Source organism: Vanellus vanellus (assembly GCF_965231255.1).
Source record: "Vanellus vanellus genome assembly, chromosome: 5".
In the NCBI taxonomy this organism is placed as follows: domain Eukaryota; kingdom Metazoa; phylum Chordata; class Aves; order Charadriiformes; family Charadriidae; genus Vanellus; species Vanellus vanellus.
The window spans coordinates 54,043,860-54,060,589 of NC_138910.1; the positions used below are offsets into that span (position 1 = coordinate 54,043,860).

Below are 16,730 nucleotides of genomic sequence, written 5' to 3' on the forward strand. Positions count from 1 at the left end.
GAAGCGGCTCACCTCTAAATCCCCACAGGCAGGGTCTTCCCCACGGCGGGAAATTCAGTATGGCTGCTAGATCCCGTTCACGATGCTCCGCTACAAACTGGCGTGAGGTTACTTCCTCTTCCCAGGAAGTGTTCCAGCTCTCATAAACAGCCTGCTCCAGCCTGACAGATCGTTTCCTGAACAAGCCCTTGGAATTCCCTAGGGTCCTTATCTTAGTTAATGGGTAATTATTTTGATGGATAACAATGAATAATCACTTTCCCAGCTAAGAACTTCCTCTATTGACTTGTTTTAACATTCCATTAAAGGTTAGATGCCAAATGAACTCCTTTTTTGTCAAATATTTGTAACTACGAGCCCATTCTTATATTTAAAGGAGTTGTTAATACTTCAGGTTAAGCCTCTTTCACAGAAGTGTTGTTTGTTTTTTTTTTTTTTTACTATGACTCTGTTATGATTGACCTAACATGCTCACTTGTCTACAATCTTGTTTTTACCCAAATCAAAGCCCAGAGGAAAAATGATTACGCTAGACAGATAGAAAATAAGTAGTTACCTTTCATACAGATGCAATACTGACAGTATATATAACTCTTCGCTTACACTTGCCACCAAATGCTGACTTCTAGCATGCATGACTTCATGAATTACCTAATGCAAGATTTGTTTGTGTAAATCCACAAGTGAAATGGGAACCTAAGAATTTAAAATAGCAGCTTGACTACACTGTACATAAACAGTACTTGTGCTACTGTGACGCGTAACTCCAGGTTGTAGTTTTTTTCCCCACACACACAATTTCAAGCTCTTATTCTCATGTATCTGTATTTGCAAAAAAAAAAAAAAAAAAATTCACTCAAAAGCCAAGAAGAAAACATCTACAGGAAACAAGAACCCATTTCAGGTCCAGTCCAGGAGTAACCTAATTATGCCTAAATTGCTGCTTGTGCACAATCAGTTTCTTCAAAGCAGTTTCACAGGTCACAAAACACAAAATCATATCAAAAACCATTCCAGCAGTTCAAGATGTAACTGCCTCCTGCCTCTACAGCCATAACGCCAAGCAATGGTAATGTCTTCAGGCAGTCCAGAAGGAAGGGATAGAGCAATTCCATTTATAGTCACAATATCATCAGCATTGCTCCAATTCAGAGAGGGAGTCTAAAGAGGAATTTCTAGTCCATAACCTTGGCACTCTCTTCCAGATGAGCAGGCCTTGTTCACATCTTCCTTGGGTGTGACAGGCCACCATTTCTCTTCTCTTTCTGTTGACCTTTCCTTTCCGGATAGAACCTTTTCCAACACTTCAGAAATTTTGCTCTGCATGCTTCACTAAGGATGAAGAAACAGCTGGGTCACTTGCCTCTATCAAAGAGTTTAATGTAAGCATTTTGGCCTATCCAACCTCTCCCTATTTTTAATGTTTTCCAAATGACTAGTTTAAAAATCAAGCTAGCAAAACAACATGGCCAACTTAAACAAATACAGTAAATACAGAAGTGCAGACTCTCAAAGCCACATTAACTCACCCCCACTATACCCGTTGTGTAACAAGTCCAAAAAAGCAGCTAATAATCCAAAATGTGTGAGAGCAGTGTGGGTGTGTAACTGTTACTATAGTAATCTCATTTTCATTTCCTGACCATAGTTTAGCCAGCCCACATGTTTGTCTAAGGGAAAATGTGCTTCTACCCAGTCTTGTGCCCCTGTAAGAGAACCACAAAAGCAGACTGTCTTATCAGCTTTACAGGATCAAGTCCTTCAAACTTCATCTTTCTCTCCTCTTCTCCCCACCACACTGCTTCTGCATGAAATCTGCTCCTTGAACTGGCTAAACAGATCTGACTAAGAAAATTCTGAATTTCTGATCAAGCCTGTTAATCCAGACATACAATTACATTTACAATTTCATTTTAAAAAGATGCAAAGTAGAAAATCAATACATTACCTCAGAACAAATGTTAGTTAAGATAGAGCATTTTCAGAGACCCTGTATGTTCAAGCACTGTTTCTTCAAGCATAGTTAGAAACACTTGCTTTCACACAAAAATTATGATACAACCTTCTATTTTAAGATCAACTTTCCTAAGTTCTTCAAAGTCACATGCTTGCTCAGACAACTCAAAGTTGTTGTGCAGGCACTTACTAAGGTTGGCAATGTAATTTAAGGTCACCTGAGCCAACGCTTCAAGACAAAGGTCTCCAAAAAGAGTGTATTTTTCACAAGTAAAGTTGTAAATGCTCTTTCCACACATACCTGTGACTCTGGATCATCCTCATGAGAACAGTCACTCTACATTCATCCTAAACTGTATATGGCAGCTACATCTTTCACATAAACAACAAAGAAATGCTTAAGGAGAGAGAGTTTACTTTTCTAGATTACCACACACTAAGCATTCATGTGCCAAACTGCAATACACTTAAGTAGGAAGTCTAGTCAAAAGCATTTCTAAACAATCAGTTTCCCATGGACTGAATTAGTAAAAAGATATCAGCCTAAAAAAAAACCCAAAACTGATATGCAAAGATGACTAGTACTACCCTGTGGTCAGTATGACAAGTGAATGGGGAAGAGCAGGACAGGATGAGACCACCAGGACCCAAACCAGGTGACATATGGTCATTTTTAGACAGCTGCCTGGGTGATTGGAGCTCAGCTTTACACACAAAACCAATACAGCCCATGATCCTGAGTAAGCCCATCGCCCCTGCTGTGGATGAACTCAGGGCAGCTAACAGCATCAGAAAACAAGCAAGCATAATTCATCTGGAGGTATTACAGGGCAAAAAGGGTGTGGAGAGTTGGAAATAGTATCTTATTACGATTTGGAAGAATTGGAGGAGAAAATGCAAGGGAATAGAACCTATTATGTTTTAGGGGTAAAGACTAAGGAGAGAGACACGTGTTCATCTTCATTCATGCACTGAAGTTAACTGTGGCCTTTACAGACACAAAACTGTATTTGTAGAGGTTTATGTTCATGAAATTTCACACTCCAAACAGGCATTAGGTGATACCACGTTAATCTCCTTGAATCTACCTCATCATTCTTACCTAGTTGGTCCTCTGCCTCTAACTGGGTTCCTGGGTTCCAAAGAAATCTATAATTTCTAGCCTTCTTCCCTTTTCTTCCCATCCACATTATGAAATCATGACACTCAGAAATTGACATCCTAACAGAGCTTCCTGCCTTGCTGAGATTTCTCCCTTCAACCTTACATTACATGAATATCACACAGAAACTCTGAGAGAAGTTTCCAGAAGAACACAGACGGGAATGCAGTGACAAGACTACAAAAGCAAGCACTTTGAAGATGCATCATTTACCTGGCAGACAGTTGCACTCAAAGGTGAAGTCACTTGTTTGATGGCAAGTTCCTCCATTCATACAGGGTGACGGGGAACATGGCACGTATATGCTCTCACAGCGATGCCCCGTATAGCCTGGCTTGCACTGGCATCGGTACGAACCAGGCAAATTGACACAGGTCCCACCGTGTTGACAAAGGCCTGGTGTGGCACATTCATTCACATCTATCTCACACTTCTGGCCAGTGTAGCCAGACAGACAGATGCAGGAGAACTTATTTCCAGATACAGTACATGTACTGCCATTGGCACAAGGTTGAGACGTACAAGCATCAATCCACTGGCAATCCTTTCCTGTAGGATCAAGACAGATCACTCCATTAATAAGAAGTTATTTCTATGGAAAATAGTATTTCCATCATGCTACCTCAAAATGATTGGTGTACTAAATCTTAAAATTATTACAGGAAAATTTGTGTCTGCATTTTACAGTATTATATTTGAAACAATAAAAAAATATCAATTTGCTGGTTACAGTATAAAGTCATTTTATTTACAGGGTAGAAGCAAGATATAGAATTTTGTGATTTATGAAAATAACCCATGACCTGAAATCATACTACAAACTAACAGTCGCTCTTTTTCTATGTCCCCTTCAAGAATGAAACGAGTGAGCTTCCACGCTTTCCCCTCAGACGCCTAATTACAGTTTTCCCATAGAAAGATTTTGCTGGCCAAATTTACTTCTTTTTTTTCTAGAAGGGGGACTCTGAACTCAAAATGCAACAGCCACTCCAGAGTAGGTTCTGCAGTCAGTTTTCTGACTTGGACAACCCCACAAGATCTAAATGTCTTTCTGCTTACGTGTAAAGGGAGTTTGATTCCCTATGCCCCTTTGCTTTTTTTGGTCATGAAGTCATTTAGACGACTTCTCATTCGCTGTGCTGGAGCTCGCAAAATTGAGAGCATATTACAACTGCCCCAGAACATTCCAGCATAAAGAAATTCAGAAAGGAGGGAGTCTGGAGGTACAAATGCAGAACCCCACCTGTGTAACCTGGAGGACAGACGCACTCATATGTTTCCTGGCTGTGGGGATGACAAGTTCCTCCGTTCAGGCAGGGCTGGGACACGTAGCAGAGGTGCGATTCGGAGTATTGACAATCCTCTCCTGTGAACCCGGGAGCACATTTGCAGGTAGCCTTTCCTATCAGAGATGTAGTTTCACAAGTTCCCCCGTTCTTACAGGTATTGCTTTCACAAGGGTTTCTGTACTGACAGTAGTCTCCAAGAAAGCCTTCTCGACACCTGCAACAGAGAAGAAATTATTTGCAGCACATTCACCTGAAGCCCCGCTGTCCTGGGAAGGTACCAGAAATGAAGTCCCATCACCAGTGCAAGTTTTGGAATTTGCCATAATTAGCGGTAACATTAACAATCCTAAACGCTGACGTCAGATGTAACAGGGCCTTCCTCTGGGATTGTCCCAGATGAGACCACTGAAGACTTAAGTTCAAATTGTGAAATCGCTCATTACAAAATAAATACTGCATACAATTGGAGTTATATCAAATGCAGGAACTTCTTGCACTTCGCTTCAAGACCTCAGTGAAAGCTTAAGTGCTAAAGAACTGCCGAGTAACAATTAATTCCTTGCACCTACTCACATTCTAACAAGCATCCTTTTTTAGAAGTTTCAGTAATAAACACCAGGTATTATCCATCTTCCAAAATATTTATAAACCTTGTACAAATGCAGTGTCTGAGGGCCTGAAGATCTGTAGCAGATCTTTCTGCACAACACTCCCGTGAGACAGGAATATACTGTTATCCTCATGTTGATAAGTGCATCTGGGACCGTGACATGCTGAAATCCGCACTCAGCTAGCAGCGCAAGCCCTGAAGTCAGGTCTCCCACGCCCTTGGCTAGCACCCTAACGACAAGGTCATCGTTCCTCTGTCTCCCACAGAAAAACGAATACGCATACACTATCTACCACTAGGGTAATATTTTATACAAAGATCTGCGATTGCAGAACAACTGCAGTTATTTCTCTCTAACCTAAACTTATGTCGATACAGTCTGACTACACTTGTCAGCTGTAATCCATCTTTTAACTGGCCTTTGTACTACAGATTTTCCATTTAACTTCCAGTGATACAGGACCCAGGCAAGCAAGCCTGCAAACCCCACCTCTGTGTCACCCATGGTTCCATTTGCTTCTTTCAGCTAGCAGAAAGCTGCAAGAGTATATTCTCGATAAAAATAACACCTAACATACAGAACAGGACTGTCCGCTTGCAGGTTTTTTTCCCCCCCTATAATGCACAGCTGCATGCTTTAACTGATAATTAACCCAAGATACACACACCCTGAGAGAACATGTATTTCACTGCAAAAAATTTCAGAGGTGAACATTAGATATGCTTTGTTCCAGAAAAGGAGAGGTGCAGTTATTAAATCAATGACGTACTCAAATCCAAAGGGAAGAGATTCCAACTGCAAGAAATACAAAGTCTCTAGTCAGCCTCCAGACAAGAGTGTAACAGTAAAGGAACTGCCTTTTACTTATGCACTTAGAAGTGTACAGTGGACTAAAAAAGAAAACAAAACACAACCTACACTTAACTGGATAGGCCTTAAAATTCAGTTTAAAAATCAATGAATGGTTATAAAGCTGTGTTTTAAACAAAATACTACAGGGATCTGCCTTTGTTCCTACACTATTCAACACTTCTATCAATGAATAAAAATGGAAAACATCAATGATGGTCAAACATGTAGGTAAGAGAGAAGACAAGTTCTTGACAGAGGGTAGTAACACTAACTGCTTAACAAGGCAGTCAGCACGCAAAGTGTGCTTTAGCACTGTGAAGTCATACATCTAGAAACAAAAGATACACAGCATCCTCTCCAAAACAGGAGACTACTCTGGGAAAGACAGACTTGCTCAAGTGGTTTCTAACACTCAGCTGAACATTAATTCCTAAGCGTGACAGTTTGGCCAGGAATACTTTAGCTGTACAAACAACAAGTATCAAGCAGAAGTAACTGAGATTATGCTACACCTGATACTTGCATGGCACAACTATTACATCAGTTCTGGTGTCTGCTCTTTAAGAGGGAAGAGCTGAAACGAATTCAAAGAAGCCAACAGTAATGACTAATAGAAAACTCTTGACACAATGTAAAGCTCAGGTAGTTCAGTCTATTTATCAAAGGGAAAAAGGGAGGAGACAATTAATCCGAAGCTTTAAGTAACCATAAAGAAACAATAATTCCCCATCTAGAAGGCACAGGGGTAACGCAACTGAGCTGTTAGAAGTTCAAGCTAGATAAATTCAAACTAGAAATAGGGTAGCGTCTTTATCTTCAGCCACGGACTTATACGCAGTCTCTCAGCAGCAGAGAGAAACAACTGGAACAACGCATTTAAGGTCACAGTGGAATTTCTCCATCACTCACGCTTGTTTAAAAGAAGACCAGGATTGGCTGTTTCAGAAAGAGTATGCACGCTAGTTCAAACACAGCTATTCAGAGAGGTTATTATACAAGTTACGCAAGGGGTCATTACTAGATGACCACAACTGTTTTTTCTCATGTTGAAATTTATTAACTAGCTTTAGCCCTATGTCTAAAGCAGGAAAGTCATATAATAGATGTGCATAATCGTAATTTACCATTCTCCACACCCAAATTAGACTCCTTTCACCATACCTTAATACTTTCAACTTCGTACCCAAGAACAGACATGAAAGAAGAGTTTTTGCAGGGCAAGGCAGGATTAATAAAGTTACAGAAAGCAAATCCCGAGACAATACCATTTGCAGAATATCCACTGCCTCTTGTGCCATCCTCGGTATAACAGCTGAAGACTGTCAGTCAGCGTGAGCTGCTGCCACATCACACAAGGGGCAGTCTTTGGGCATTCTAAGCCTAAACCACAGCAGTTCTATAGGCTTCCTTTAACACATCCCAAATCCCTCCTCGATACGGGTTAGAAATGAGTCCAAACGCCAGCAGGCTACAGCACGGCTTTGTAGGAGCTCGATCACATAGAAATCTGGCACCCAGCAAAGACGGCTGTGCCAGGAGCCGAAGGAGTGCTCGACTCCCACGGCATTCAAGCCTGCACACGGCGCACTGGCTAGCTCTGCTCGGAGACCGTCTGGGTAACTACCATTAAATCATGTTTCTGGACATCTATATGCAGCTGATGAATGTGTAAAGTCAAACTGAACTTCAGTCCCAGAAGGCTTGTGAGATTTCGTTATAGGGATTTCTTCTGGTTTCGCTACCACCAGTGACCGGGGGGGGGGGAGGGGGGAAGGGGGTTTGGGCAGCTCTGCCGTCTTCAGTGTCAGCAGTACACCAAACTCCTCAGACAAACCGCAGCAGACACAGGCCATGCACTTTAAGTTCTCTTTACCATGAAAGAAAGAGCAACCAACAAACCAGAACTTCACAGAACCCTACCTAAGTCATCTCATCAGGCAAACAAGAGGTCCTCCAACACCACCCATCACTCCAACAAATACAAAATAAACCAACACACACCTGAAAGAGAAGTCCTAAAGTGCTTTTTCATTGAAAGGTGGTAAAACAAACTAGAAAGTCTAGAGGAAGATCTCTTGTTTTGTCCAAAAGCAAATAAACCACCGAAATAAAGCCTTCTCTCCCACCCCCTGACATTCAGGGATACTGGAAGGTGCATTTAACTGTTCCCCTTAGGTAATGGGGGGAGGGGGGGGCTAAACACAGGTTAAGAATATTTCTGGTATGATTTAAGAGGAAAGACGAGACCTGTGCTCTAGAACAACACTTGCAACCATCACCCACAAACAGCCCAGCGTTTTATACACAAATGTTCTGGTACAAAGTTGAAGAACGCTCCAAGACCAGGCTTGTCCCAGTATCTTCTGAGGCTAATCAGAAAAACATGAGGGAGCACTCCAGAAGGAAACAGCAAAAGCTCTTTTGGCTTTAGCTATTTATATTTGGAAGGACAAAGCCTTACAGAACATGCCAGAGGGAACGTCCCTGCCTGTGGAAAGATGGTAGATCAGGTATACATGGCCCTTGTACCCACCATTTTGTTCTCCTGCTGGAGAAGCACTTGGTCACACAGTTAGGCAATTTTCCCCTCCAGCAATTCAGTGCAACCCTTTTTGAATGTTAAAGAACAAAAAACCTACAGTCCAGATTTTCAACCATGTCTCCTGTCATCAACATTTCTAGGCACAAATACTAGTAATTTAGTCCTAAATGTTGGCGTAGACAAAACTGCAAATATTTGCCCCTGATTCATGTTGGGCATTGCATTGTTTCTCTAAAAATAGAGGCAAACACTGAAAAAAGCAGGGTCTAAGTCCAGATGACTCTAAAGGATATGATTATCGTCAACAGCAACTCCAGCTTCCCACCACCCCTGCTCTGCTCTCATCCCAACCTACTCTTTCAAGTTCTTTTGGAGAGAAAAAAAAAAGCCACTTGTCTACAGAGCAGCTTAAAATTGTAGCAGCTTGTGTCAGCTCCAAATGACATGCTCAGAACAGGAAACCGAATCTTTTCCAAATAAAAGCCACTGTTTCTCCTCAGTTTTCCATCTAACACTCAGAAACAGAAACAGGAAGATGCAGTTTGTTCTGGCACTTTCTGGAAGCACATGAGGTCTCTTAACCTACTTCAACAGGAATTTAATCTTTTAAGAACAAATTTCACATACAACTTAATTCAAATCATGATTTCTGAAAGCCAGAGAGTTTCAAATGGGAAAATGTCCTGTGGGCTGCATCAGCTATGCAGCTGCTTCTAATTAAAGCTTCTCCTTTACTCTCTCTGGGCTACTTTCCAGCACACATACTTTAGTCAGAGCTCAGCCCATTTATTTTTTTTTTTTCCTCCTCCTCCTTTTCAGCTCCAGCCTGCATTTGCCTTAGTTCAGGCTCTCATGGAGCTAAACAAGAGACGTAAAAACAAAATGAAGGTATTTATCCAAATCTGAAGTATCCACAAATCCAGAGAGCCGCATTCACTCTAACAAGCTAACGCTACAAAGTGAAAGTAGAAGACTCACAAAAGCAGCATTTTTGGCTCTTCAGCCACAAAAATACATTGAAGTTACCTCCCAATACTTTGTTCTCTCTTCCTTTCAAAAGACTTGTGAAAAATATGCCTGGCCTGTTGGAAAAACCTCCTCATCTGCCATACTACATTTGCTTGGGCACATTCATAGGGCAGTCTCTGCAAAAGCACCTTATAGACTTTTTTAACCAGTCGTCCAGATGTTTGATTTTCATGGGAGTTTCCTATCCAAGCCCAGTGATATCATCTGGAGATGCACAGAAGGAAACAGATGGTTTTAATTTAAAACGCGAAGGGAAGAATTCCCTAGTAGTCTTGCTTCTCTCCCCCCCCTCCCCTTCAACCCAACACTCCCTTCACTTCGATTGGAAGATGCTTCAACGGAAGGGGGGGGAAAAAAAAATGCAGTCTGATGACTAACGTGAGAAGGGTCTCAGCTATTTTGCTACAGATTTTAAGCAGACTTCCCTCTGGCTCCCGACTTCTGACTCCCACACCTACACCTCCTCTCAGGAGGGAGAACAGGATTCTCTGGTTAGCTTTACAAACGCTCCTTCCCATGTCTCAAGGCTCCCATTTATGTGTCATACTTTGAATGTAAACTACGGGATGGGACGGCCTCTCTTTTGCGCGTTTAAAGCAGTATGCAGCTATTGTTTCCAGTCCACAGAAAGCACTTCCACAGCGTACCTACCACTCTGCAGGATACCAAGGAGCAACAGCAAGCCAAGCCTGAAGAGGCAGGGTTTAGTTCAGCTTTTTCTGACCGTCGGAGCTCTGAACAGCTTTTGGTCTTCACAGGTAAATCACAGTAAGAAAATTTTGATTGACTGACTCAAATCACCACTGCGTTCCCAGATTTGAAGCTAAAAGTGCGTGTACTCTCCCCTTTTTCCTCTGCCCTGGTCTCCAGGGTCTCCTTTAACTTCTGAAAGGAGACAGAAGGAAACAGGAAAGGGCAGCCCATTCTCAGAAAAGGACAACTTCTCAACTTTTGCTTTTAGCCTCTTCTGGAAAACTCTCAGACCTCATCCTGCTACAAGGTCTCCTATGGGTATTCCCCATTCACTGCTCTAGGGGCGATTAGTCTCTCGAGATAGATCCTGAGAAGATATCTGTTGCAGTCTTGGAAGCAGTCCTGCAGTCTAGGATCTTGCCTTCAGCCCCAGAAGTCTTCTTAAATCCGAGTTAAAGTTCATAAATGAAGATCCAACTGGAAAAAAAGGCAGGTCCAAAACCTGACAAGGGAGTTGGAGTTACTGGGGGTTAGAACTGGGATAGAAGCCCCTTACTGCCATGCTGTTGCTGCTTTGAGTTTAGCATGCTTTGAGGTCCTCCTGTCTGCAGGCTGGCAACAAGAGGTAAAAAACATATAACACGATGTAAAAGTGTGCACAAACTTCTGCACACAGCAAGGAAAAAACACTGCTCACTGAAGAGGCACAGAAGCACACAAAGCTGCACAGATCCTGGCAGCTTTGGGCATGAAAGGATGTGCTCAAGGAGACTGTCCTTTTGGAATAAGCCAACTTCAGCAGTCTCCACTTTTGGCTAAACACAGCAAACAAGCCACAGTTGCCACTGTACTTTTTTTTTTTTTTTTTCCTTTTACCATCAGGACCTGACAAAAGACACTAAAGTTAAAGCAGTACTTCGGTTCATACGGAGATACCGACATCCCTTCTGGGCACACAGTGTGCAACAGTCCCAAGGTCAAAAAAATCTAATCTTAAAAACCTACAAAGCACGAGAAGTAGCACAGCCCAGTTTCCTCCCTAAACCTTGGCGCACCCCTACCCCACCTCCCTTTCTTCTCACTTCTGCTTCTCTCCCTGGCACAGTCTTGCTTCTGCTGCCTGTCACTGGGGCAGCACAGGGGAGGGAAGTCAGGAGAGGCCACAGCTGCCAAACATGGGGAAACCAGTCAAGATCCTCTGCGCTTGGCATGGGGCAGGGCTCTGAAGCGGAGGGCGACTGCCCAATCCTGCACCCACCTGCAGAAGAGCAGACTCTCGCCCTCAGAAAACAGTGGGGCAGCACTGCCAAAAATAAAAATATCCCTGCTCTGCTTGTCCTTGGAACAGCTGCCTGTACCCACACCTTCTCAGCCCGCCTGCAAGTGCAGAAGTACTGCAAGTTAGCCGTAACTATCCCCCAGACTCTTGCTACTACTACTTTCCCAGTCATCTAGCAGCAGGGAGATGAGAACGGGTTTTCCTGTCATGTTCACAATTAGCATGAAGCAACGAGCAACTGTTACCCTGCTTCTCTGCTGGATACGAGAGTACGCAAAAAGCCCCCTTCATGCTTAACACCTCAACGTGCAAAAGGCTGCCTGGAGATGCTCTGAGGGGTGGGAAAAAAAAAAAAAAAAAAAAAGAACAAAAAAAACCCCACCGCAGTTCAATGCCAAGCCAAACCACAAACTGAAACGGCCTTTTGTCAAATGGGCACCCAGAAAGCTTGGAAGCGCAGGTCCCCTTCGTACTGCCACTGCAGATACAGCCATATTCCTTGGAAGATGGTCTGCGTTCTCACCACGCCAGTCACCGCATGGGTGTAGAAAGATCTCTCAAGCAAAAATTCTGACCTCAGAAGACGCAAACACAGGAATGTGTAATCTTCTAAATATAAAATCAAGGTCAAAGAAGGTCAGCAGTTCTATCAAACAGTGCCACAAAATGACAGCCATGGGCCAGCAGCGTCACCAGGGGAACAGAGCTACTTAAAGGGCGCTCGCAAGAGCAATCTGATAAAGATCCAACTCCGATTTCCTTACAAGGGTCACAATCGCCGTTCCCATAACAGAAGCCACATGCACCAGAATAAAGGTTTCTTCACAGAAAAACAGCTTTCTCTTTCAATGAAGTAGACGCCACAGGATTTTCTGACAAAGAAAGCTGTTCCCGCACTAAGCGGTCACTTGCTGCTTTGCCATATACCAAGACTAGATGCTTTGCTTACCAATGCTTATGTTACTCATGTCTTAATTCATCATATATGATTATCTCTGATGCAGGTTTCCCCTCCTCAGCAGTTTGCTTGTTTCTTACAGACAGCAAGACCAACTAGATGGACTGACCACACACTAGAACAACCAACTTGGCCAAGAGGAGGTACAGAAAGAGGAAGAGAGCCTATTATAAAAACCTATTGCCCAGCAGAGGAAGTACTGCAGAAAATGTGAAAAAAGTGGAAGGAGTGGAGATTTAGCTGATCAGTGAGTGATCCTGCAGAGCTAGAAGCCCAGCCACTTGCTACAGTAATAAGTTAAGTTTCCTGAACAAAACATTTCTATTCTTACAGCCATCAAAAACTCAGAAAGTCATTTAGGTTACTACACCAGAGAGAAAGTTCCCCTATTCAGAGTTCCTCATAGTGCAGGAAAGAAAAAAAACTTAAAACCAAAACAGGATGCTAAGAAGCAGCCTGCTAAAGGTAGAGTCTCCACAATTGAGGGTCTTTTTTGCTATTTTTTTCCTCTCTTTTTGCAAAAGAGGAGTTCTTGAGGCAGAACTAGAAAACAGACACATACTAATCTCTGCGTACAGCCGTCTTTTAGCCTTTCCAATTACTCTGGCACCTGTAAAGGGACTTTGAAGGAGGGGTTAGCTTAAAACCTGCAAGGAGTGCACAACAAGGAAGAAGGCAACATTAGAATTATAAATAACTCTGTGCATTAAAAAAAAATATATATATATGAGTGGTTAAAGCTGCCACTGTGATAAGGGAAATGTGTCAAGATCTGCACTACAAATACTGAATAGAAGTTAATCAGATGAACCAACTAATTTTTTTTTTTTTTTTTTTTTTTTTTTTTTTTTTTTTTTTTACAGTCTAAGACATGGCTAAGAGGAACATGCAAGTTGGTGAAACCATTGTTAGGTAGGTAGAAGCAACACCAACTCTGGCTCCAGACTAACATGCTCAAGTACACATCAGAAAGACCTACTAACATCACACAATTTCTTGTTTCAGTCTTAAAATACAGGTAAAAAGCAGGAAAAGTTCCAGGTTTATTTTCTGAATGGCAGCTCGTTTCTGTTGACAGCAATATAAAGCCATGGAAAAGAAAAGACTAGGTAGGAAGCAGTAATAGTTAAAAATTTGAAAAAAAACACCAACAGGGTGTTTGCCTTTCTATGGCCTTTCTGCACACTGGGTATTGATTTGAAACTGAGAACCACCTCAAATTAGATTATGATTTCCCTTTGTGTGCCACAGGTGCAATTTAAGTATATCAAGTTTTATGCACCACATTAACAGAAAGAATTAAAGGTTGTGGCTAGGAAAGACGGACGGATACATAGAAAAGGGTGAAGAGCGGAGCTGTGTGTTACCCGAACTAAATCAACAAGACAAAAATTCACTAATATTTAAAGAATGTTGGCATTAGGAAAGAGGGATTTAGCATGCTAAAAAATGGCACAAGTTGCACTGATGAAGTAAACAAGGTTTAGAAAATAATCCGTTTACAGCAGATGTAGTAAATTAACCTTGCCAAACAAGGAAGATTTATCTTTTTGCAAAATATCACTTCATTTACAAAAAAAAAATATCTGAATACTGCAGTTTGAAAGGTGAACTGCATTTAAATAGATGTCATATTCTCCAGACACCACAGTCTGCCAAACCTCCTGCTGATCAGCTTTCCGTGCAGCAAAGTAAAGGCACCCTTGAAGATGGGTGTCAACATTTACCAAAATCAATTATGCAATAAAGACAAATGTGGGTGTTTGCTTGGGGTTTTTTGCTAGTTTGCTTTTGCAACTCTCACATATTACTTGTTCTCCAGCATGTAGAAGGGAACTGGCACACTTCAGAGTGAAGAGTAGGTCTGAAAAGCCTCAGAAATATTCAAATTTGGGCTGAAGCTCTATAACATAAGGCAAGTTATGAGATGGAGAACGAAGTTCCAACTTAATTTGTGGGTCTGGAAGCAAGGCACAGAGTTTACCTCTAGGATCACTTTGACCTCGCTTCCTAACCTAGTCCAATGCAAAGGAATCAAACTGACAAGATCCAAAGCCAAAAATCTGAACAAGAATTCCAGATTTCTTACGTTACAAAAAGCTAGCATGTAAGAACTAATGCATTATAAAGAAACACCAACTGTGCCAAAACTGTTATGATGAATGCACCCGGTAAGAAAATAGCAACCATTCACACTTCCTTTCTGGCTAGGACCCTGAATGAAAGAAGACTGGTAATTAAATTTATTAGAAATGAAACCAACTTACTTGCAATATCCTGTACCATTTTGATACGGAATGCACTTTCCCTCATTAACACATGGCTTGGAATCATCCATACACTGCAAAGCTGAAAGAAAAGAAAACAACAGTCAAATCAGCCATACATGTCAAGTCAAAGCTTCATTAGCATATTCTGGGGAATGAAAATCTTACAGTAGAAAATTTTATATGACTGGAACAAAACCAAAGACACTATCATGTAGTTTAATTTAATCTCTGGCAGCATCAAAAGAGCCAGACTGAAAGAAGAATCAAATATAGATTTGCTCATCAGGCAACTAAATGTTCCCAGAATTTCTCAGGTAGATTTTCAAAGCAAAGCATGCAGTAACTTCAGCAAGCTACAAAGACATTCGTGTCGGCACTTGCGTATTTTGGGTAAAGTGTCATTACTACTTTCCGATCAAAATTCTGCACTGAAATTCTCTGAAATGAACGGCAAGTACTCCTAAGCCTTCTTTCACAATATGGTGTCTCAAATTCTTTCCTTCTTTTCTATCTCTAGGGACACTTGGCACTGAGATAGGGGTGTCTGTGCCACATAAGGTCACCTGCTGTGCATTTCTACCAATCGAGAATTTGCTGCAGTATGATTACTGTTGGGGCACACTGATTTCAGAAAGGATTGCGTTTGGGAGTAAGTGAAAACATCAAAGATGTTAAAGACGTTCATCAAACAATTTGGTATTTTTAAGAAAGAGATAATACTGCAAGTGTCAAGTTTGAGCTACAGTGTAAGTCTTAAAAAAGGCATTAGGTATGATGCAGTTCAGGGCTGGTCAATTTTCATCCAAGCCTACTGGGAGCTCTAGTGAGGCCTGTTCTGATGGAAGCAACACATCAGCTCCAGCTCTGGCAAGTGGTCGTCTCCGCACGGGGACCTGAAGCAGCATGCTGTGGCTGTTTCTGAAGTGACCAGAAGGGTGAGAACTATGGAAAACCTGCAGGAAACAGGGGACACTCTAGAACCACAAAAATTCAGCCAGTCCACTGAGACCAGAACCTGCCATATGAATAGCACTGAATTAGTGGAAAAAGCTCTTGGAACCGGAAGATCTGGGTTCTATCCTAAACTTACTCACATACCCAGAAGTCTCATGCCCTTCCCAGCCTCCAGTCCTGTCTTCTGGCCTCCAAACACACACACATGCTTCCGTGCCTTTATATACCTTATTTCAACAACCTTACTGCATTTGGGAAAGCATTTAACCAGTCTTAAAGGCACCTAGAGGCATCAAGAACATCCAGCCACCTAAACTGTCCACTCATATACCAGCTACTGGAGGGCAGATTGCCTTTTTTTTTTTTTTTTTTAAGGACGGTTTTCCTTTCCACAAGAGGTATTAAATTTTCATAACAAATTCAGCAACAGGCATCAGGGAAAACTGGTCTAAACCATCCCCAAAGTTTATAAGGAGCAGGGCTCAGAAACAGAAGAGTTAACACAAGTCCCACTAAGCTCTCCCTGCAACCAGCCCAAATTCAGTCCAGCAATTAGACAACTTGGAACAGACTCCAGTTACTGCTATCCAGGGCTTGAAGTGTTGTTTCTCAATAACCCTGGAGCACGTAAACAGGCCACATGCACTAAAAGGTACTACAGGAGCATTTCACACTTGCAATCCCTATAGAGAATAGTTAGATTAAAGCCAGTTGCCCAGGAAAGTTATCAGTATTTCCCACAGTATGCGTGTGCCCGTTTCTGTTCACTTGATTTCTGAAAAAGGGGCACTTGGATGGCGCTGCTGCTTCTGCAGAGCTCTCAGGAAATGAACAAAATTCCACTCTGAGCCCCTTCCAGATAACCCCTGAGGTCAGGGTTACTAAGCGACAGAAATATTAACGCGGATTTTGCATGGCATTCCCCCCCACAGCGGTCGAAAACACTTACACTGATTTGCACCTGTCTGACAATTTCTATCCCATTTAACGGCAACGTCCACGAGGCTTCGACTCCAAACTTCATCTGCTTCTGTCTAACACCACACCAGCTTGTTTTCACAGCAAAGATTAGCTCCAGTTAGCACAGTTCAGTTACACTGTGTTCAGGAGAAACTGCAAAAGGACCCATAACGAC

General features: G+C 42.1%; 1 protein-coding gene across 1 annotated transcript in view; it reads right to left on the bottom strand.

The window, feature by feature from the left end:
• Positions 1-16,730, bottom strand: part of NOTCH2 (notch receptor 2) — a gene marked incomplete at its 5' end in the record, with an annotated part of 88,000 nt that overhangs the window by 63,146 nt on the left and 8,124 nt on the right. Inside the window, 3 exons of the mRNA XM_082484552.1 lie at positions 3,332-3,667; positions 4,362-4,621; positions 14,639-14,720. Coding sequence (XP_082340678.1) covers positions 3,332-3,667; positions 4,362-4,621; positions 14,639-14,720 — 678 coding nt within the window. The remainder of the gene's footprint in view (positions 1-3,331; positions 3,668-4,361; positions 4,622-14,638; positions 14,721-16,730) is intronic.